We start from the raw sequence: 22,355 nt of genomic DNA, 5'->3' as shown, positions 1-22,355 counted from the left end.
ATCACCGTAATTTTATCCCCATTTTCAACATTAACAGATAAGCCATTTTTATAAAAAGGCACATGCAATTCTGCTTGTCAGTATTCCTTGGTGATTCAACAATGTTTCTTGGTGATACCAACAAGGCCATTTATAGGAGATAGACCTATAATTTGGACAGCCGTTCCCCCTATTCCCCTGCAAAGCCACCATGAGCTAGGTCATGGGGGTTCATAGGATGTCTTTTGGAAATGATCATAAGAATTCAAAACACCTGGGAAATTGTATCAGGGTTAGTTATATATTCTTTTCAGGTTAAGCACTCCTGAGCCCCCATCTTTTAGGCTCAGACTTATCATAGGTACTATAGAATGATATTTCAGTAGGAGTGGAGGACTAACATAATAGTAAAGGATTAAACAGGCTCTCACAGCCAAGAGCCCAAATCTAAACATATTCATATAAGCCCCATGCAGAATTCTAGTTGCACAAAGATTTATATGTGGTGACTGTGTCTGTTGCTCCGTCAGTCTTAAGCCTGACCTACATACATTTGATGTCTCATCTACACATGGGCCTTCCTGCGCAAAATTCAATGCACGCAGGCTCTAGCTGTGCAGTCTAAAGATTGGGAAAATCAAAAAGTACAAATTGCACATATTGAGCCTATACACATTGGCGTGGGTGCACATCGTCCTTTGTTAAGAGGGGTTTTCAAAAGTGTGGAGATGCTGCATTGGGCAGGAGTAGCCAAAGATTACAGTCCTACCACACGGACATCTGTATGCACTCAGAAGGTGTAGGTAGGGCTTTAACAACAAATCAAATTGATTTAAATGGAACTTCCCTCAGAGTAAGGATACACAGGACTGGACTGCACCTTTTCTTTGAGCTGTAACAGTAGCTGAGTACTTGAACCCCTGACAACCTGTATGGGTTTTTTGGTAGTTTTGAGGTATGATATTAGGTATGCAATTGGTATTTGGATGTTAGGGGAGTGGGGAAGGAAGAGAGAGCTTCTAAAAGAAGTGTATTCAAAGGCAATAAAGTTCAAACATCCTATATGAGAAATCAACCAGCATTCTATTATGCAAATAAAGTGTTCTGTTCCCCAGTGACACTTCACATTTTCAATAAGCAGGCATTGTTTTGTTTTGGATATTATATATAGCTTGGAACAAGCATTTCTGAGGCCATTCCTTGGGTTATGTTCTGACAGCAAGAACATGACGAGAGGCATCCTCAGTGTAAATGTATAATCATTTTTAGATATAGGTTTCTGTTTTTGTTGTATGTTTTTGTGGTTTTAAATTTTGTATATTGTTCTTGTTTTAATCTTATGTAAACTGCCCAGAGAGCTTCAGCTATGGGGCGATATAAAAATGTAATAAGTAAATAATAATAATGTGAATGTACGTATCACATGTTCACCACTGTCTAAAAAGCACTGTCTAAAACTCTTTGCGCTTGATAGATTGCTACTTCATGCAGATGGTAATCAGCAATTTCTTGAAAGGTTTTCTGGACACATATGAATAACCTGGTTTACATCTGACAGCTAATTATTAAGCAGTTCAGGGGAGAAAAATGAATTATATGCCTTTCAACATTGCTTTTGATATTAATGACAAAAGGTGAGGACCAAAAAAATCACACAAAACCACAGCACTACCTAAGTGCTTCCTTGCTTGAGATCTAGTTTTAAATAATGGAGGCCCCTTTTCTAAGAGCTGGGTTGTGGAGACAAGAAACTGAAACTGCTTATGTATGGTACTATGAGGCTGCAATTTTAAACCCACTGACATGGGGGTAAGTCCTATTGAACTCAATAGGGCTTACTTATGAGTAGACATGTATAGGATTGGGCTGTTAATGAACAGCATAAAAGAGGGGGTGTGGTTAGAGGGAGGCAACAATTTGTTTAAGGGGTAACATACCTGTTGCATGTGTGCAGCCCTTTTCTCCTTTCCCATTCAGTCCCTCTCTCCCTTTCGTTACACCATAGCTTTTCACTTAGAAGTATCATGGGATACTGATTTAATCCTGAAATAACTGGTGTGAAAAATGCTGGGAATGATTAGAATAGCCAGGCATTTCTTAAATTACAGGGCAGGAATGAGGAAAAAAGGAAACACTGAAGAAGAAAAATATGAGCCACATTGTAAGATATGTTCCAACTTCCTCCCCGGATCTTTTGCACTTTATTCTCCATTTCTGTTAAGTTACATGGCCACTGGTTTCCACCAGGCTTGTGCATGCACCTTTTGACATGTTCACAAAAAGGTCTACAATACAGAGTTTCATATGTGGGAAAGGTCCCTACATTCAAAATACCAGGGTGACAAACACTTTCTGGAGAAGGTCTTATTGAACAGGATGGAGAGAACATAAGTTCACACAGTACCCGGCTACAAAGCATCATAGACGTAGAATAGACTAGAACAATTTTACCACAAAAGTCACAAAAAGGTAAAGAATATCTCTCTTATGCAAAATATACATTTTTAGGATCTATTTTATATTTCCTATTTTATATTTACTGATGTTATTTCTGTGATATTTTCAATAAAAAACCTATAATATTTTACTGCCAGTATTTTATTTCTCTCAATACCTATTATTTGAGGTAACAATGAAGTAAACAAAAACAAAAACAAAAAAAAGCTTCTACAGAACTCTGGACAAAGTCTGTGATTCATTTATTATTATTATTATTTACTGTTTTCATCTGAAGTCAAATATCTCTTATCGAAGTCAAAAGAAAATGTTGGCATGTTCACTAGTATTCATAAAAATATAGATATGGCAAACTGAGAGTGCAAAGACTTGTAGCAAAATCCTACGCCATTTATGTTCATGAGTTACAAATTTTGCAAAAATACAGTTGTTATGAGGAAACCTATGACAGACAGCGTTTACATCACTATTGTTAAAACATGTGTGCCTTTATATGATCCACAGCATGACCTACTGTAGGGACCAGGAAGAATACACAAAGAGGTGTGTCGGCCTTTTTTTTTCATGGAGTCTCAGAAATGATGTCTTTGAATTCAGCATCCCTTGGCATAGATGACTAAAGCTGATATTCCATGCACACACATTTTATTTACAGCTGACTCATCAATAGTGACTAATAATTGCGTCTGCTGGCAGCAGCGGTTGGAATTGTTCCTTAATCCTCATAACAAGCTCCACTTCCATAGGAAATTGGAAGGATCTCTTCAAGGCGGCAGGTGATTATCAGGGCCCATTCAGGAGGAGCAGTCTCTTTCCAGTACAGTCCTTGGTATGGCTAAATTCCATTGTCCCTTTTTCAGCAGTCAAAAATCCATGATAAATTCTGTATAACACTGTAGCCAATAACAGCAGCACCAGATATTAATTCCTTTGCTAGAAGCTATTTGCATAAAGTATTTATACATTACATTAATCTATGACTAACCAGTGCTCTTTACCAAAACTAAATCACGGTACATCTCTAAATATCAGAAATGTAGGTACCGATAAATACATTCTTATTCAAGAAATGTTCACATGCAGCTCATGCTAGGCTAATATACAGAAGAATATGTTACATGGTCAAATCGATTTCTTTTCCTAACAAAAACAAACATACAAAAATCAGGGATTTTTCAACAATCTCAAGGATCTCTAATGATATATTTCTTTTGTTCTAAGGCTTTTGTGTTGTCGGGTGTTTTTCCTCACCAGCCCAAAACATCATATCTGCAACTACATTTATGTTGCATAAACAAGGCTGTCTTGTTTTATTGTAAAGAAAAAGCCGGCATAGGGAATAAAGTCTGAACACAAGAATGAATGCAGATTGCTAGGGGGGTGGGGGGACTGAAGCAGTGACCCTATTGAAATGGCAACACCATTGCTAAATCCCACGTTTGGAAATATGTTCAAGAAGTGCCGACTAAAAGGATATCAGCTTACACTTGAGATATGCATAGATACATATATCAAAAAGTGGGGAAAGGAAGGAAATGTTTTTAGCAGCTAATCTTATATGAAAAGAGCGTTTTTTTGGAGAAGGCAAGTGTGCGTTATGGAGACAGATGGAAAATACAGACTGGTAGCCAGACAAAGAGACAGAAACAACATGTAGGACAAAGCATTTCAAAGCAAAAAAACCAAAAACAAACAATTGACAGAAACAAAATTGTGAAAGCTTTGGAGTTAGAGGTTTAAGGCTGGTCAAAAGCCTGTTTTGAAAACTATTGCTCTCCTAAACCTGCAACAAACAAAAAAGAAAAGAAAAAAGAGTTGAATGTACTTCTGGCTTTTATTTGGCACTCTGCCTCTGAAAATGTTGAAGAATCCTGGAGAAGAGAAATGACTATAGGACCAAGCAGCACCTGCTAATTTACAATTGCAAGCCTGGATGGTGTTTACCTTTCTTTCATGTTTTGTGCCTTCCCCAAGCCATTAAGAAAGAGATCTGGCCTCTGCTTGCGTGTAACCAGTAATGACAACCTCTTTGCAGTTATCTGTGTGCAAACAACCGGAAACATTCAGAACTCTAATACATTAGTCCAGTACCAAAGTTAATCAGTCAAGAAATAACAGTATTGAAAATAAGTTTAAAAATAAATAAAAGAGAACCAAAAAGAAACACAAAAAACAACCCAATCCCACATGCAGACCTGTTGATCACTGTCCTCGTTTCAGCAAGATGGTACAATGAAAAACAACAACAAACCCGCACAATCCTGAGCCATCTGTGGTCCCAATTAATCTGCAAGATGGATTTCAGATGATGGAGACAGTATGGTCCATGCAAATGATTAGACTGAAGTCACATTGTATGTAATCAAGACAAGATCCAAGACATCTTCAGAATGGGTTAGAGTCACAGGAAATGAAGGTCCAATGGAATGTTTATCAATTGGAAGCACATTGGTTTAAATATATCTCCCTGAAAATATACTTATTCATTTATACTGGCCAGTGAAGTCCACTAACTGTCCCTTTATTGCTGTGGTAAGGTAGGACAAAAGCAGTTAAGTGCAGAAGATATTACTTTATATGATCTTATAAGCAAAATTAGGATCTTGCTATAGACAGTTATATCACACAATGATTTATACTTGTATTAATGGAACCTACAGTTAATGCTACACTTATTTCCATTAGGTGATAACAGTACGTCAGTTAAAGCTATGTAGCCGACTGATGCCATCTGGTTTACAAGATAGATGGGATGGGAGATCGAGAGCGTCTTAGAGGACAAGGTGAGCTGTAGGGTGATGTTAATGGAGACAGTCTCAGGGCATTGCCTGCCATGCCAGCTATGTTGTTTAAACTTCTGGATTTTTCATAGCCTTTCATGAGAAAATGCACAGACATCAGTTGAATTAAGCCAGAAAATAAACAAACAACACAATGCGATGTAATAATATGTGCTGTTGGGTTCTAAGAGGGCAGAGCGCTAATAGTGTTGTTAACAACAGACAAAAATATAAAATGGTGTTTTTCTTATTAGTGAAGTTAAGTAAATATATATATATATATATATATATATATATATATATATATATACACACACTGATGTATTCTCAGTCCAAGTCCACTGGATTCAACAGAGTTATACTGACAGCACATAGAGAATTTATTGGCTCTTCTGTAATGCAATTCAGTATGATAGATGTAGACATATGAAGAAACCATCTCAAATATTATATATATTTGGTGTCAAGGCTAATTCAAGGCTAATACTTGATATTTTAAATTGCAGAACATTTCCTATCTAAATGTATGAAGTCATTTTGTAATCATAAATGCAGAGGATTAAATTATGTATTGTTAAAAAGCTCCATCTCCAGAAGTGTTTCGATTAGTTATTTGACACTTTGCATCTAATACTATTTAAAGTGTGATGTATTTGCGATAGTTAAGTGATTTGCAATTCATTAAAATGTGTGATTTGTTTGTAACTTTTTAGTGATCTACTCTGTAAAACCATACTATCTGCAATACTTATTCAACTAGTATTAATGAAAGAAACACAGTATGACTACGGATCTGCCTAATATAACAAGAATTTACATATTCACATGTTATTAAACAATATTCACCACTAGCATGAAATCCAGCAGACCCACAGAAGTTCTCTTTTCACAGGTTGCTGGCATGGTTCCAAGCTTCATAAAACATGTTTTATGGAACCCCGGATGAGAATCAAAGCTGAGCACTCCTCCTGCCCCAATCGTTATTACTATGATCCTGGCTTATTTCTCTAATTTATTAACCAAAATGAAGCCAGAGATCGCTGGTTCAAGACATCAGGGAGCTCTGGCTTAATAGAAGCCAGGATCTCAACACTGGCAAGCAACAGGTGGATGGGAGGGACAAGAGAGGAGAACGCAGCTGCAGCGTCAACAACCATGGTTTATGGTCATCATTTGAAACTGTGAAACATCAGTTCAGTCTGCCGTCTACTTCATTAAGCAAGACAACGTCTAGCGTTGCTTTAACTTAGCAACATCTAGCGGTGTCGCCGTTTTAGTTTGTTGCAACAAAAACAGCAAATAGCCTGATGAAGTGGGAGTGTTCACAAAACCTTACGCCAGAATAAAAGTGTGAGTTTTTAAAGTGCCACAAGAGTCTTTGTTGGAAGTTAGTAATGGATGCTTTATCAATGGGATTTGTTTCAAGGTAAGTGTGTATAGGATTGCAGCTTAAGTAGGATGGCATAAATATTTAGGCTGCAATTCTATACACACTTACCTGAGACCCACTGAACGCAGAGGGGCTTACTCCTGGGTAGACGGTAGACATGTGTAGAATTGTACAGTTAATATCGATCTGTGTTGCACAAAGAAGGCAACAGTTCTTACAATACACTGCAAAAATGGGGATATATATAGTCATAATCTGAACAGCCCTAATCTAATCAAGCCGACCTGGGAGTGAAGTCCCATTGATTTTCATGGGGCTTATACACACAAAACTATGTTTGACATAAATTGTATAGAATGAGATGAGAGAGAAGCACACACTGTCTAGTCTAATGGTTCTCATTCAACCCCCTTGGGGCTGCAGAACACCTGAGGAATGTGCAAAGTTCCCCTTAGGTTAGCTACAAGTACACCAGTGTTTCCCACAAACACATTAAATATGGATGACATATCTTTATCTTAAATAAACCTCTCATGTTCACACACACACACGGTCATCCTGTTTGAACAGAGGATCAATGACACATGTATTCAGGTGTTTATACACATTGAACTTTCCATGATTTGCTCTGGGAAACACCGGTGTAGGCATACCTGTAGCAATACCCTCCCATGTAAGGTGGAGCCTTCCTTAGCCTGTTAGCCATTGACATCAAATCTTCTTTCAATATAAACACTTTCCAAAATATGTATCTTTAAGAAGATATATATTGGACTCCTGGTATTGGACTCGATCAAATCAGGGCTTGGACAATTAGATTCAGATTTGTTAGTTAACTCCTAAAACAGTACTAAATTATACTAATAAGTAATTAACTTGAGTTTAAAATATCCCAAAGCAATTTCTAAAGAATCTTTATGAAAGTGATTTAATGAAAATGGCCTAAATTACAGCTATCGTTGGACAGGATAGACACACAAAACCATAAATGAAACAACTATCAGAAACAACACTGACATATTTTCAGATGGACTGATGGGCCAAGAATGTTTTTTAATTGTAAGGAAGAAAGGGAGAAGGAGGAGGGGTGAGGAGGAGGAGGAGGAGAAAAAACATTGATCTGAATACAGAGTTTCCTAAAGAGCATTTGTTCACATCTGCTTCATTCCAGGCTTTGTTTATTTAGAAGAACAATGCTGAATGAACTTTTATAGTCTAATGAAAGAGTCCATACCTTTCCTGATCCCTCCATCTGTAGCACACGTGTAATCACCTGCTGTCAGTAGGAAACATGTTCCCCCTCTTCTGTTTTTGTCTCTGGTACTAGAGCGTCTGATTGGTGGGAGCCTTTCCACAGGTGACAGTGGCTGCTCACTTTCTGTACTGTCTTCACCTGATAACACTGGTTAAAGCACCATGCCCATTTACATCATATAGCCAGTGAGGAAATGAGACATCACAAATAACTTGCCTGTTACCCCTTGTTATTCACATACAAAAAAAGCAGCAGCAGCAGCTACTACACGATATGGAAGAAAGATGGCAGTTCATCATTAGTTACTACAGAAATGTAGCAAAGTTGCACATCTATATTTTCTTAAGGAAAAAAAATCTCTTATTGTTAATATTTGGCTTTTTAGACTGCTGCCATTTTCAATACTTCATTTATTGCCTTGGTGTCTTCAGTACAGAAAGAAGTCAGATTTTGCTGCCATAGATTGCTTTTTAATAATAATAAAAAATATTTGTTGGGGCAACAATGAATCTTAAATTCCAGATTGTGCATTACATCCACTGCTAAAAATGAATTCGCAGGTAATAATGGCAGCAGTCCTAATTACGTTATCCTAATTAACTAACTTGTTAGTATCTTGGGCACTTACCAGGCTGGCCCAAAATCTGCTGTATATGATTATATGATAGTCACATCCATGTGTGGTCCTTAGCAGTACGCAAGGCGCCATGCTGTGGTAATGGCTATCTAGGCTCCCCCTTCCACATATTATGCAGTTTAATAGGGAACATTTGGTTTTGTTCTTTTGTGGGAGCCCTAACAGGACCCACTCAGAGGTCATCTGCACAGCCCTAATCCCTTTCCTTTGGCCTGCCTGGTTCTTTGCGCTTTGAATTTTGTCTTTAGCTACCCTTTAATTTCAATAAGAACTTTTTCCCCCTTGCAGGGCTACCAGTCTCGCTGGGGCTGCAGCAGGAGGAAAAAGGCTAATGCCCCCTACCCCCACTATGCTAGGATCCCAGCCTGGATCACCCCCTGTGCCAGCTCTTTTTCAGAGAAAAATCCTGAACTCAAGGGCAACCTACATGATTGACATGACGTGAAGTTTGGCCTTTAAACACTTTCTTCTCCTATTTAAATGTTCACTGTGGCAGTTAATATTTTTAAAGTGCCTAATTCCTCTTTAAACGTCTACACATTTGATTAACATTTTCATATATAAAAAAGAATGGCTCTTTTGTCATGATAATAGGAATTGTAATATTTCAGAACACAATGATAGATGTAATGATTATAGAATATAAAGGCACTGGAAAGGGAAAATGTACATTTAATAATCTTCTTTATTTATATTTTATAAATGTGATCATCTTGACAATTCTCTTTTTCTAAGCTCTACCCTCCACCTGAATATTCATACAGCTGTCCCCAGTTTGATGCCCTCCAGATGTTTTGTAATAACTCCCATTAGCCCCAGCCAGCATGGTCAATTGGTCAAGAATGCTGGGTGTTGTAGTCTAAAACATCTGGAGGACACCAGGTTGGGGAAGTCTGAGGTAATCTAATACTTACAAATATATCTGCAAGCCCACTACATGTTGACCTGCAAACTGTGGTTTCTCCATGTTGGGACATCATGAAGAAGACTTAAATAAACATGGAAAAGTGGTTGTCATTATCAGTTTGAAGGTTGTTTTAGTAAGCAACAGTGAAACATTGCAGAAGTAGCAATATTCCCTCCACTATATAGAATTTGTTTCAAGATCATTCCTGCTTTTCATGAATTGCTAATCTTAGCATTTTTAAAATGAAAACTAAACCATAAAAAAACCCAAACTCTGTATAAATACTTTCTATTGATTATAGACTATGGAATTTGAACTGGACCACATTTTTGCCTGGTGGCTGCGCAGTCTACAAACCAGAGCACAGTTTGTCATTTTTCCTATTTAAAGGACCAATCACTGGGGCTACAAATCCAAAAAGCAGTAAAGTTTTCCTTTCTCTCCCAACACTACTATTGCTTCTATTTTTTTAAAGAAGCTTTAGGAAACATTAAATTAATTTTTTAAAAAAAAATTAAATTAACTGAGAGAAAGTTCCATTGAACTCAATGGGGCCTGCTTCTGAGTGCACATGCTTTAACATGAGCGCACGGTTAATTAGTGCTGCACCAAATCCTGCCCCTTATTTTCAGGAACTTTTTCTCTCCCTTAGAAAGAGGGGGTTTTTTTTCTGCCTCTTTTGCAAGTAGGGGGAGAATTTTTTTTCTCCTTGGGGAGGGGGACAGCATATCCACCCTTTAAAAGCATAGCCGGTGGTTTAGGGGTCTCCTCTCTATTTTTTATTTTTAAAACAAAACAGACCACTTCCAGCACTGAGGAGGAGCCTGGCAGTACTTCATGAATGCCTAACGGAGACCATGCGACCTCACCAGGCTCCTCCAAGTGCCAGAAGTGATTTCTTTTGTTAAAAAAAGGCATGTAGAAGCCCTGTCCCACACCCCAAGGAGAAAATTCTCTGAAATTCTCGCTTCTCCTAACCTCTTTCATTAGACTTTTTGTTTCCCCCACACACACAAAATGCCAAAAATGGAATAATCGAAATTTTCAACACAGCATTACTATTAATGTAATTATGTAAAGTCACTAAGACGACAACATTAGATTAAAAATGTGTTAATGTTGCCTTCAAACACTTTGAACTGTGCTTTAATATAATGGTCCTGGTAGTCCATGAAATTAAAGACACTTCATTTCCAAGTAAGTTTGGGTCTGATCTTAACTGAAATTTCTTGAGCAGCAGCTGTTTCCTAAGTTCAGAGATCATAGCATTAATTATGAAGGAAAGGTGAGCATTACTTGGAAAAATATTAAAAGGTGCTGCATTCTTAAAGAATTAACTAACTTTATTTCTCTGGCCTTAGCTAGACGTAAGGTTTATCCTGGGATTGTCCTTCTTCATGTAAATGACACACAGGATATTCCGGGAGCAGGCAGGGACAACCCCGGGACGATCCCAGGATAAACCTTAGGTCTAGCTAAAGCCAAACACAGGTCTGTTCTGCTCACTGGACATCAGAAATGAATTAGTGCTTTGGCAAAAATTCCTTCCGCATTTTTTGTTACCAATCTTATTCAATTAGATAGAAAAGAAATTGTTTTTGAAAGACAAATGTTCAAAGGAAAATAATATTTCGGGGAAGTTCTCACGAGTGGGATTCTTGTGCTTACATTATTTACTAGGTGGCCAAACAGTGTTTGTGAGCATCCTGCCTTTCACTGTACAATCATCTGTCAGGCAGGCAGCAGCTACCTCACACTGCAATTAAAACTCAGGGGAAGTCATCATGAGGTAACTTCTCCCCCAACAAGGCTTTTTCAGATCAGGCAATTCAGGCAGCCAGGGAGAGTTGTCTAAATAGAAAGAAAACACACACCCAAACAGCATGCTTGGTCACCTTGCAATGATAAGGCAAGTTCAAAACCTTCAGTGAAAGAAATTCAATAGAGACCCTGGTGAAGACACTGAACCCTGGAGAATGACAACAATAGAGGAAGGACCATGGCTTAGTAGTAGACCACATGCTTTGCATGCAGAAGGTCCCAAGTTAAATCCCCGGCATCTCCAGGTACGGCTGAAAAGGACTCCTGCCTGAAATCCTGCAGAGTTGTTCCCAGTCAATATTGATAATACTGGGCTAGATGGACCAACGGCCTGACTCAGCATAAGGCAGATTCCTATGTTCGGCTAATTAGAGCTGAATCAAAATTTCCGAGGGTGTGTGTGTCTTTTCCTACCCTCCCTGCTAGAAGTTAAAGGCCACATTGCAAAATTCTAGGTATGGGGCGTTGTGGAGGATGCAAAATGGTGGCCAGGCTGCCAACATGGTTGGAGCAGTTGCTGCTGCTTGCTGTAGCAGAGCACGCATGCACACACACACACACACACACACACACACACACACGGAAAGGAAGGAAGAAACTGTATTACCACCTCTGAGAAACTGAGAAGTCCTCCTTCCCTTGAAGAAATTTGGTGAAATAGTGTCTCCCCCTACCCTTCAACATACACAATTTCTTTGCTTACAAATAGGGTGGAGAATTTTAAGAGGCCATATGGCACAGCTATAGCTATTATATCTGATGTTCCAGGTCAGGCACATCGCATTGTAACCTATGGGGGGGAAATGCTGTCCTTGAAATCTAGAACACATACTTTTGTGTCACTTGTTGCACTGGATGTGGGCCTAGATTAACCATCCATGTTCAAATGAATGTGTCTTAAATTGCTTCTAGTACTTCTTGCCACCAGTGTGGCAGAGGCAAAGCATCAAAAGAGACAAACGTCACGCAAAACAGCATGAAGTTCAACAGAATGGAGGCACAACTGTACAGTCACAAGCATGCAGGAAACAAAACAAAACATTTGCACAGTGCAAAAGAAACAGCTGACAACGCCAGTACAACAAAAGAATTAAGAAGAGAGAAAGAAAACTAAAGGCAGCTCAGCGTTCACAATACACCTAGCACACACTACAGAACAGCAATGCACAGATCCGGGAACATCATTCTTATGTTGTAACTACTTTACCGTCTACAAAACTGATGCACACAAACAGAGAGTGAAAGGAGAGGTGTGTGAATGACCTCCTCTAGCTGCAGAAAGATTAAATGCTTTCTGATGCTTTGTACTGCCAAACGTACCAGACATGCATTTGGGATTGTGTCCTACCTGATTTATTGTGTTCCATCAGCCGGTTGTCTTTGCCCAGACAGACTTCCCCCTGTGTGCTATTGCAGGGCATGTTCAAGTCTGTCTTGCAAAATGTATGGGAGCTTGCCTGAGGAGCAGGTGGGATGTGCTTCTTTCTCTTCCTTGGAAGCTTCTGTTTCGCCATGGCCAGAGAATAGTACATTCCAAAATTGTTGACAATAACAGGCACAGGCATGGCTATCGTCAGCACCCCAGCTAAAGCACACAGCGCACCCACTAGCATGCCTGACCATGTCTTTGGATACATGTCTCCATACCCTAGAGTGGTCATGGTGACCACAGCCCACCAGAAGCCAATGGGAATGTTTTTGAACTCTGTGTGTTCACTAGCTGATGGGTCATTGGGTTTGGCGCCTATGCGCTCAGCATAGTAGATCATGGTGGCAAATATCAATACTCCTAATGCCAAAAATATGATCAGCAGCAAAAACTCATTGGTGCTTGCTCGGAGAGTGTGACCCAGCACCCTGAGGCCGACAAAATGTCGGGTGAGCTTGAAGATTCGCAGGATTCTCACAAACCTCACCACCCTGAGGAAACCAAGCACATCCTTAGCAGCTTTGGAGGAGAGACCACTGAGGCCCACCTCTAGATAGAAGGGCAAAATGGCCACAAAGTCAATGACATTCAAGTAGTTTTGGATGAATTCAAGTTTGTTGGGTGAAAAAATGACACGGATTAAAAATTCAAATGTAAACCACACCACACAGACGCCTTCAACGTACGTCAGAGCGGGATCCGTCTCTATTTCATACTGCAGAACCGCCTCGCTACCATTGATGGTTGGTTCTGTTTTGTTTTTGATGGTATTGAACGCTTCATGGGTTTCCAGGCAAAAGGTTGTGATGGAAAGTAGGATGAAGAATAAAGAGGCAAAAGCAATGAACTACAAAGAAAAGAAATTGGAAATGTATCAGAACCAGGCAGTAAAAAACCAAACAATATAACAATCAGCATCATTTATCTCAGCTTACATTAAACTTTATTGCAAAGACGCTCAAGTTGCTTCCCAGAAAAACATACATAAAGAACTCACCTGCTGTTGCCCCTGGGCTGATGTGAGGCTGATAATTTTAATATAGCAGTGTTGATCAAACAGTAAAAAAATAATTGATCAAGGATAATAAACCCACACCCAATATAAAATAGATTGCAGGCTATTTGTAACGGCCAGGAATTGTTCCTACCATATCGAAGCTACAATGTAGAACCTACCCATCTTGAAGAAAAGTGTACAAAGAATGTACTCCTTGTACAAAGAATGAATTATTAAATTCATCAGATACAATTAAATGTATGATGAAAAACAAATCATACCCAAAATGTATTTAGATTTTGGAATGCAACACTAGTTCCCACCCACCTGTGAGAATCCCCAAGTGTTACCAGATTAGGAGTAATGAAGTTATACAGTTTTTGGACACTGAGATAGATAGATAGATAGATAGATAGATAGATAGATAGATAGACAGACAGACAGACAGACAGACAGACAGATATCAGTGCCCAAAATTGTGTAACTTCATTACTTCTACAGATATAGATATAAGACAAACAATGTAAAAAATAATGTAGATTCCTGGGATAAAACGACATTTTATTTATGCCAATTCTCTAGAGCATTTTAGGGGATGTGGGGGCCACTTTCCAGCCTGTGGACACCTGCGCACCTCTGGGCTGCACCCCTGCCACCACAGCCCTGTCAAAATGTTGTGGCACAACAGCAAAATAATCAACAGTTTACTGCCAAATTTCAGCAGCCAATCACTACAGAGGTTTAAAAGGGACAAATATAGATTGTTTTCAAGGGTCTAGTGGATTACATCAATTTTTTTGCTCTTGTGTATGCAGAATAGAGTTCTTAATGTTTCCTATATAATAAGGCTAATGTTAGCAAAGTTGTTCAAATTACTATTCTCGCCCATATTTAAAACCTTTGGTAAACTTGGAAAGTTTCTCATTACTTTTGTGGCAGGAAACCAAAGCCATGTTAACATTTCTGCAACATGATGTATAACCATCATTTGTACTGATGTCTTACCCTCAAGTGGCAGCACAGAAAGACGTTGCAACGCTACTGAGGTAAATTATGTGCTCAACGTCCATCGTATAATTTATCCAGCACTGATTTTATGAACTTCATGATGGCTCAAACAACTGGCTGAGGGAGTTCAACATGGATGGTCAATATACAGGGTGTCAATGGCCAACTATTCTTCATATACAACACCTTTTCCAGTTCTTTCTTTTATTACATAACATTTATATAACATCCTGAAAAACTCTAGTAAATCGAGAGATGTTCTGTAGTTGCACTTTGCATGTTGGTGAGATTTTTCAGCAAACCACAGGTACTTTCAGCAAATCCTATGTATATCTGCAGACATTAAGGCGCTATATGGTTTCTACAATGCACCCAATCAAATGCACATTTATTCTTAATAATAATAATAATAATAATAATAATAATAATAATAATAATAATAATAATAATTTTATTTGTTACTCGCCTCTCCCTCTGGATCGAGGCAGGGTACAACACAAATAAAAACACCATAAAATACACACAACTAATTCAAACGTTTAAAACCAGTGCATCATTAAAAGCAGCACACCATTAAAAAAGGCATCTTAAAATTCAACTGGGTAGGCCTGCCGGAAGAGATCAGTCTTTATGGCTTTCTTAAGACTGTTAAGTTGACAAATCTCTCCCGGCAAGCCATTCCACAAACTGGGAGTGGCAGAAGAAAAGGTCGTCTGGGTAATAGTTGTCAGCCTTGTTTTTATTGGCTGGAGTAAATTCTTCCCAGAGGACCTGAGTGTGCAGGGTGGATTGTATGGGAGAAGGCAATCCCACAGGTAGCCCGGACCCAAACCATGTAGGGCTTTAAAGGTGATAAACAACACTTTATACTTCACCTGGAAACTAATTGGCAGACAGTGAAGAGATTTTAAGACTGGTGTAATGTAGTCACCCCTAGGTGTACCGGTGACCAACCTGGCTGCCATATTTTGAACTAGTTGAAGTTTCCGGACTAGGCGCACAGGGAACCCTATGTAGAGCGCTTTGCAGAAATCGAGCCTCAAAGTTACCAGCGCATGCACAACTGTCTTTAGATCTAGGAAGGGGCGCAGCTGGCATATCAGCCAAAGCTTAGTAGGCACTCCTGGCCGTCGCATCTATCTGGGCTGTCATTTGGAGCGACGGATCCAGAAGCACCCCCAAGCTGCGAACACAGTCTTTCAGGGGGAGTGTAACCCCATCCAGAACTGGTTGACACACCTCCAAACCCAGGTTATGACCTTTGACAGCAAGCACCTCCATCTTGTCTGGATTCAGCTTCAGTTTGTGTTTCCTCATCCAGCCCATTACCACCTCTAAGCACTCATTCAGAGGAGACACACTGTCCTTAGCTGACACTGATCTCGAAGGCATACAAAAATATATTTGGGTGTCATCAGCATACTGATAGCAGCCCACCCCAGTTGGCAAGAGCAGTCAAATCTGCTGCCCCCACTCTGCTCCAGCTGGCAGATCGCTGTTTCAATGCAGTATTAAGCAAGCACTGTTCCAAGCAAGCAAAACAAGCTGAAGAAGCCACGTTGTATGCCAATGCACGAGGTGCTTTGTATGCCAATAAACCGCTTCCTTTTATTTCTGTGTTGTTACTTTGCTGCTGGCTGGCAGGGATAGGGAGGCTAGGACATTGAGGCTGCGGGTCAGGAGTAAGAGATGGGGGAGAGGAGATGCAAAGGGAATGGAAGGTTAAGGGTGGGGGAAGCTAAGGGAATTATTATTATTATTATTATTTATTATATTGCACCATCAGTGTACATGGAAGTGTAGCAACTGGTGGGTTTCTGGTCACTTTTCAATGAAAAAGGAAAGTCATGCAGTTATCCAATACAGCATTTGGAGGTTCTCCATGAGGAGATCCCATGTGTAATTTTTGCCCCATTCCAGCCAACTGTTAAGGAGTTGGAGCCCATACCCACCCCCTTTTTGCTGCCCATGGTTGTGGATAAGAGAACGGCTTTGAAAACCAGCTGGGAAGTAGGCGGCAGCAGTGGTAGGAGGAGGGGGTAGGAGCGGGGGGGGGACAACTTGAGAATCGGGTCACTGCTGGTTGGGTGGTGCGATGGGGGCTGAGCGGAAAAGCGGCTAATAATTGACAATGCGATGATAATGGCAAAGATCCAGAAGAGAAAGGAGACAGAAGAATATACCCCTAGCATGAGACAGGCCAATTGGAGAGATGCTGATGACATAGCAGTGATGCACGGAACACTGGGATTTGGTTTCCAATGCAAAGGAGGCTGGGATACCCTCCCGGCTGAGCAGGAGAACTGCAGAGGGAGGCAGGGTGAGGGCAGGGGAAATAAGCCAGGCAAAGTAACTTATTCATCTGATTGTATGTGGGATAACCATAGTTTATTTTCAAAATAAGCTACTGTGAGTAGCTTATAAACCATCATGGCTTAAAGTAACAATGGAACCTGCCCATAATCTTTAAAAGCCTCAGGATGTAAGAACTTCTGTAGCACCACCATTCCCTCCATAGCTCAATAGTCACATACACCAGGGTTAAATTACAATCAGAAAGGCAAAAAAGATGAAGATTTGTTCTTAGTTGTAAAGGCTTGGCAGGTAAACAGCTACTTCAATGATAGAGGCTATAAAATTTGTATATAATTAGATTGTGCAAGACATGTATTAGTATTATTGGTATTTCTATATAATATATTAAAGCATACATTTATCTCTGTAGCTTTAAACAAATTTTTGACATTTAATGCAGAGCTAAAATTAGCTTGCTGAAGCTGTTATCACAAAGGGCACATAGTAATAGATAATCACTGTAAAATCCACAGAGAATTAGTAGTAATTACTTTAAAAAAACCTTTCCCAAATCTACTCAGAGTATTACTAATTTTATCAGTCATATAGCACAGTCAAGCAATCAAAACAACAAACCAAAGCCATTTTTGGCAAATGTTAAAATGGAATTCAAAATCCAGGGCATTTCTAGACTTCCTAATTCTCACTCAAGGGTGTTTAGGGCTTAAAATGCAACATGCTTCTCAATCCTTGATAAATTCCGACCATTGTCCTCAAGCAATAAAGAACACCAAATTAATCAAGGCAGGGAATTCATAAACATTAAGTCAAGCCCTAGCCACAGAAGAAGCCTCTCCGCTAGGAGGAAATGGCAAAAAAGAACATATTAAGAAGAGGCTTTTCTTTATAATTAGCTACTTTCTTCTAAATATACTACTGTTATCTTGAGAGAACAACAAACTAGAAAATTGTATGTAGAAACAGCAGCGGAGTGCTTTGTAATATTTGAAGAACATGCACATCCTTTGCAATCAGGTGCTACATATTTTGGAGTGGAATGCGTATTTTAGATCACCCATGTGAAATTGAGCTAAATTATGGATAAAATGAACATGAAAAAATATGGAAACTTGTACAAATTACAGCTGGTACATCGGCATTAAGAACATAAGAAGAGCAGTGCTGGATTAGTCCCAATCTAGTCCAGCATTTTGTTCCCACAATGGCAAGCCAGGTGCCTGCGGGAGCTCCACAAGTAGGATAAGGCTGCAACATCATCCTCCCACTCATGTTCCCAAGCAACTGGTTCTGAGACGCATACTGCCTCTGGTACTGGAGGTAACAAATAGCCATCATGAGTCGTAGCCATTGATAGCCTCATTCTCCATGAATTTGTCTAATCCCCTTTTAAAGCCAACCCAATTGGTGGACATGACTATTAATGATGGTAGTGACATTATGCCAGCACAATGTTGTTACACCCCTATGCACTTGCAGCAGCAATGTAGAAAGCAATACAATATCAGGAGAAACAAGAGATAACAGCATTTAACAACGTTAAGTGTTTTTAATGGACCCCAGAATTGATGTTTTTAAATGGATACTGTTGTTTTATACTGTTTTTATGTTTTTTAAATTTTTGTATACTTTTAATGTTGATTATTTTTAATTGTTGTAAACCACCCTGAGAGCTTCGGCTGTGGGGCGGTATATAAATGTAATAAAATAAATAATAATAAATAAATAGAAACATCAATAAACACCTCCACAGCATCCCAGTGACTCTGCCAATACCAGCCAATCACAATATTTCATGCAGATGATGCCGCACAGTTTCCATGCATGGAAGGCACCAATCAACACAAGGTAAGTTCACACAATGCATCACAATGCAATTAAGGAGAACCCAGAGCTCCTCCCTTGAGAGGTCTCTGTGGTCCAGCACTTAGAAAGGCAGCAGCTGAACCTGAAGCCTGAAGCTCCAGGGTTCCCTTCAGACAGGGGTCTAATTATTATTATTATTATTATTATTATTATTATTATTATTATTTATTTATTTATAAAGCACCATCAATGTACAGTCTCTGAACAACACTTCTGACAAGGTAATGACAGAGAAAGAAGGAGTGCCATTCCAGTCATAACAACCAGCCCACTCCATAGCCCAGCGAATAGGATGCCCTCAGGCAGAAATTATAGGCAACAGCCCTCTCTCCCAGGAGAAGGGTTACGTTCTACTGTGGTGAAAATCATTATTCACACAGTGCATATAATTGCAAGCTATGCTCTTGTACAAGAAAGATGCACATTAAAACCACAAACTCACAGCAGGCAACATGTGAGCTGCTGGCAGATCGGGGGAAAGACCAACACTATGCAAAACTGGAGCAGCAGATCTGAGTCCCACTCGTTAACAATATCAGTGTCCCTGATGCAAGGCAATTTACCTTTAGGGTGACCTACTAGCAACAGTGAGTTTAGCTGGGGAAAGGGAGAAGCAGTATTACTACAATTCTGGAGTCCCACTCCAGAAAGTAACACCAACCACAGAGCCACAGATAAAACAGAGCTAATAATGAAGCCTTTGTAGTCTCTCTTGGGCTAGGGCTAGGATTATTATTTGCCCCATTCCCTCCCCTCTTGCCCTATGCATCACACCCAGGAATCCTAGCCATATAACCCAGTTCTGAAGGAGCCAGTGTGGAGCCATAACTTAGAGGAACAATACAGGCTCTGTGCAAAAGAGATCTTAGTAATTTGCAACCAAAGATTGAACTGATAGAATTTGCCTTCAGATTAGCCTGTTTCAACTCCCATGCAAGTTCCCTCACTGCAAGCCGAGCATCCCCTCTCTTATGTGCAAAGAAAAGAGGGAGCTAGTAAAGAGGCCAAAACTCAGTGTGAATTACATTGTATGAGGTTATATTAACCAATAAAGCCTTAAATTACATTAACTGTGGCTACAGCTACTACAGCAGAATCCAAGATCAATCCTTGGTATTTCCATATAGGACTGGGAAAGACTCATGTCTAAAACCCTGGAAAGCACTGTCAGTCACTTTACTGAGCTAGATGGACCAGTGGTCTGACTACGTATAAGACAGCTTCCTATGTTCCTAGTCTGATGCCAATATTAACATCTTCCCCAAACCGGCAACCATAAGCACTGAAACAGACATGCCGCTGTCCTAACAGCATTGCAGAATTGGATGCCTTATAGAGATCTGACTAGGGGTATAGCATCTTTATTGTGAACTTGCGAAATATATCTGTTAGTGCTGTGCCAAACATTTAGATTATTCCATTTATGGCATCTTTGGGGGCGGGTGGGGTAAAAATGAAAAATCTGGCAAAAGAGGCTATGAGAGGTGAGTGTATTTTCCTTGGAGAAGGGAACAGAGTTTCCACATACATTTTTAAATGTAGGCAGTTATTGAAGGGTCTTCTTTCTATCTATTTTCTTAAAAACATCCCCGGCACTTGCAGGACCCCAGGAGTTCTTCCCGAATGCCTACTGCAGAGGGAGAGGTCACATGGTCTCCAACAGACATTCAGAAAGAACTGCTGGGGTCCCTCCAAGTGCCAGGTATGTGTGTGTGTGTGTGTGTGTGTGTGTGTGTGTGTGTGTGTGTGTGTTTTAAAAACAAAACCTAGAAAGAAGACCCCTCAACATCGAGCTATGCTTAAAAAGGTCTGTGGAAACCCTGTCCCCCTCCCCAAGGAGAAAATTCTCAGAAATTCTCCCCCTTCCTGTGATAGAGGCAGAAAAAACAATGCCTCTTTCACAGGGAGAGAAAAAGTTCCCAAAAATAGGGGACAAGATTCAGCACAGCACTATTATCTGTTGCCCTTGTGTGAGATATATATATTCACAGGAGGGTAATATATACCACCATCACAAAACAAAGTGATTGAGCTTCCTGTTCCACACTTTACTAAGTGTCATTCAGAGAACACAGGGGGGAAAGGAAGGCCATAGCAATGATAAGTTCCTAATTTGGGTAACAGAATGGTCAATAACCTTGAAATCTTATCCAAATCAAGCTACATGGTATGGGAAGGGAAAGGAAGGGAAGGGAAGGGAAGGGAAGGGGATACAGCCTTCTATTAGAGACAAATGCACACATGCAGTTGTTAAGCCCTTCATTTTGACATCATACAAAAGAATCATATAAATTCATATCAAACTAACAAAATAAGAAGTATCCTTGCTTACATTTCTTGCATCTTAGGGCTCGGTCTCATGACTCTCTTAGCATATTACAGTGCTTTAAAAAAACTTGTTCCGGTACTACATTTCTGCCTCTCCCCCCATCTTCTCAGCATGGTTACAATGTTTTACATGCTTTTCTAAACAGACCAAACTACATGTTACACAATGTTACATGTTTCTTCTGCCTTTTTCTTTTTTCTTTTTCCTGAAAAGCAGACCAGGAAGCTCCAACCAAGAGTGGAAGAGCAGCAGGTGCAGGGGAGGGGTGTTTAACATGCTTTTTGCCCACTAAAAACTGCCATCCCAACATTGCTTTCCTTCAGTGGAAGGAAAAGTGATGAAGATCCCCTATCTTTTCCCTCTTAGTGGAAGCGCAGATGGGTGATTTTGAGCAGAAAAACAGCAGAAAGGGAAAGGATTAAGACACTCTTTTCCTGCATGCTCTTCCTGCAGCCATGGGTGCAAGAAAAAAAGAAAAACACTAGAGCAATAAAACACACAATTGTGTATATGACCTGAGTGGCTTTTCAAGCCATCACAGTGCTATGGAAAAAGGCTGCCAGGCTCTGAGATTTACAGTCACAATTGGAGGTCAGCACAGATGGATTTAAAACTAAAACTGCCACATGCTGAGACGGTCAACAGATAATGGCCTCAGGGGCACTTCTAAGGTCTCTAGCATTTGAGCAACTAGTGTTGTGCTCATGCCGGGCCAAGGCACAATCAGTCTTGCCATTTCATTGTGATGTGCATTGTGTGATATTGCAACAGTAGTCTTCCAGCAACCCTTGCAAAGTGAATGAAAATACCATCTGGGGCATTAAAAAGACCAGTATTTTTCCACTGGGGGGTGGGTAACCCTTTGATTTTTTGTTGACTGTGTTCTATTTTGAAATGAGTATCATTTACGTTGAGGCAACATACTGAAATATGATGGTTTTGTTCAGAATGATAATAACAGTTTAGTCCTTCCATTGTCTTTCCTTTTTTGTGTTAATCATCAAGTGTGATGCTGCTTATCTATCCCTTCCCATCTGTTCCTATTCTGAAAGCCGTGAGCCCTAAAGCATGAGCCACCCATTTTTATTTGCATAATTTAGCATCAGGCCACAGGTGAAGTTAGTACAGCTGTTTATCCATTGTCCATGTGGGCCCACAGATCTTCCTTTTGTTGCAAGCTACAAATG

The 22,355-nt window shown here is 39.9% G+C and overlaps 1 protein-coding gene across 6 annotated transcripts in view; it reads right to left on the bottom strand.

The window, feature by feature from the left end:
* Nucleotides 1-2,155: 2,155 nt before the first annotated feature.
* Nucleotides 2,156-22,355, bottom strand: part of KCNC2 (potassium voltage-gated channel subfamily C member 2) — a 110,776-nt gene continuing 90,576 nt past the window's right edge. The window contains exons 2-5 of one of the 6 annotated variants that reach the window (XM_063133858.1): nt 12,575-13,502; nt 7,841-8,008; nt 4,381-4,475; nt 3,248-3,329 (exon numbers count right to left, since the gene is read on the bottom strand). In XM_063133858.1, coding sequence (XP_062989928.1) covers nt 4,414-4,475; nt 7,841-8,008; nt 12,575-13,502 — 1,158 coding nt within the window. In that variant the 3' untranslated portion in view covers nt 3,248-3,329; nt 4,381-4,413. Of the gene's footprint in view, nt 3,330-3,518; nt 3,577-4,380; nt 4,476-5,109; nt 5,310-7,840; nt 8,009-12,574; nt 13,503-22,355 lie in introns of those variants that run through there. The other 5 variants (XM_063133864.1, XM_063133861.1, XM_063133859.1 and 2 more) reach the window with 5 other exon arrangements.

This window comes from Elgaria multicarinata, chromosome 9 (assembly GCF_023053635.1).
Source record: "Elgaria multicarinata webbii isolate HBS135686 ecotype San Diego chromosome 9, rElgMul1.1.pri, whole genome shotgun sequence".
In the NCBI taxonomy this organism is placed as follows: domain Eukaryota; kingdom Metazoa; phylum Chordata; class Lepidosauria; order Squamata; family Anguidae; genus Elgaria; species Elgaria multicarinata.
Note: the sequence above shows the minus strand (reverse complement) of the source record. Positions and strands in the feature narration are given on the sequence as shown.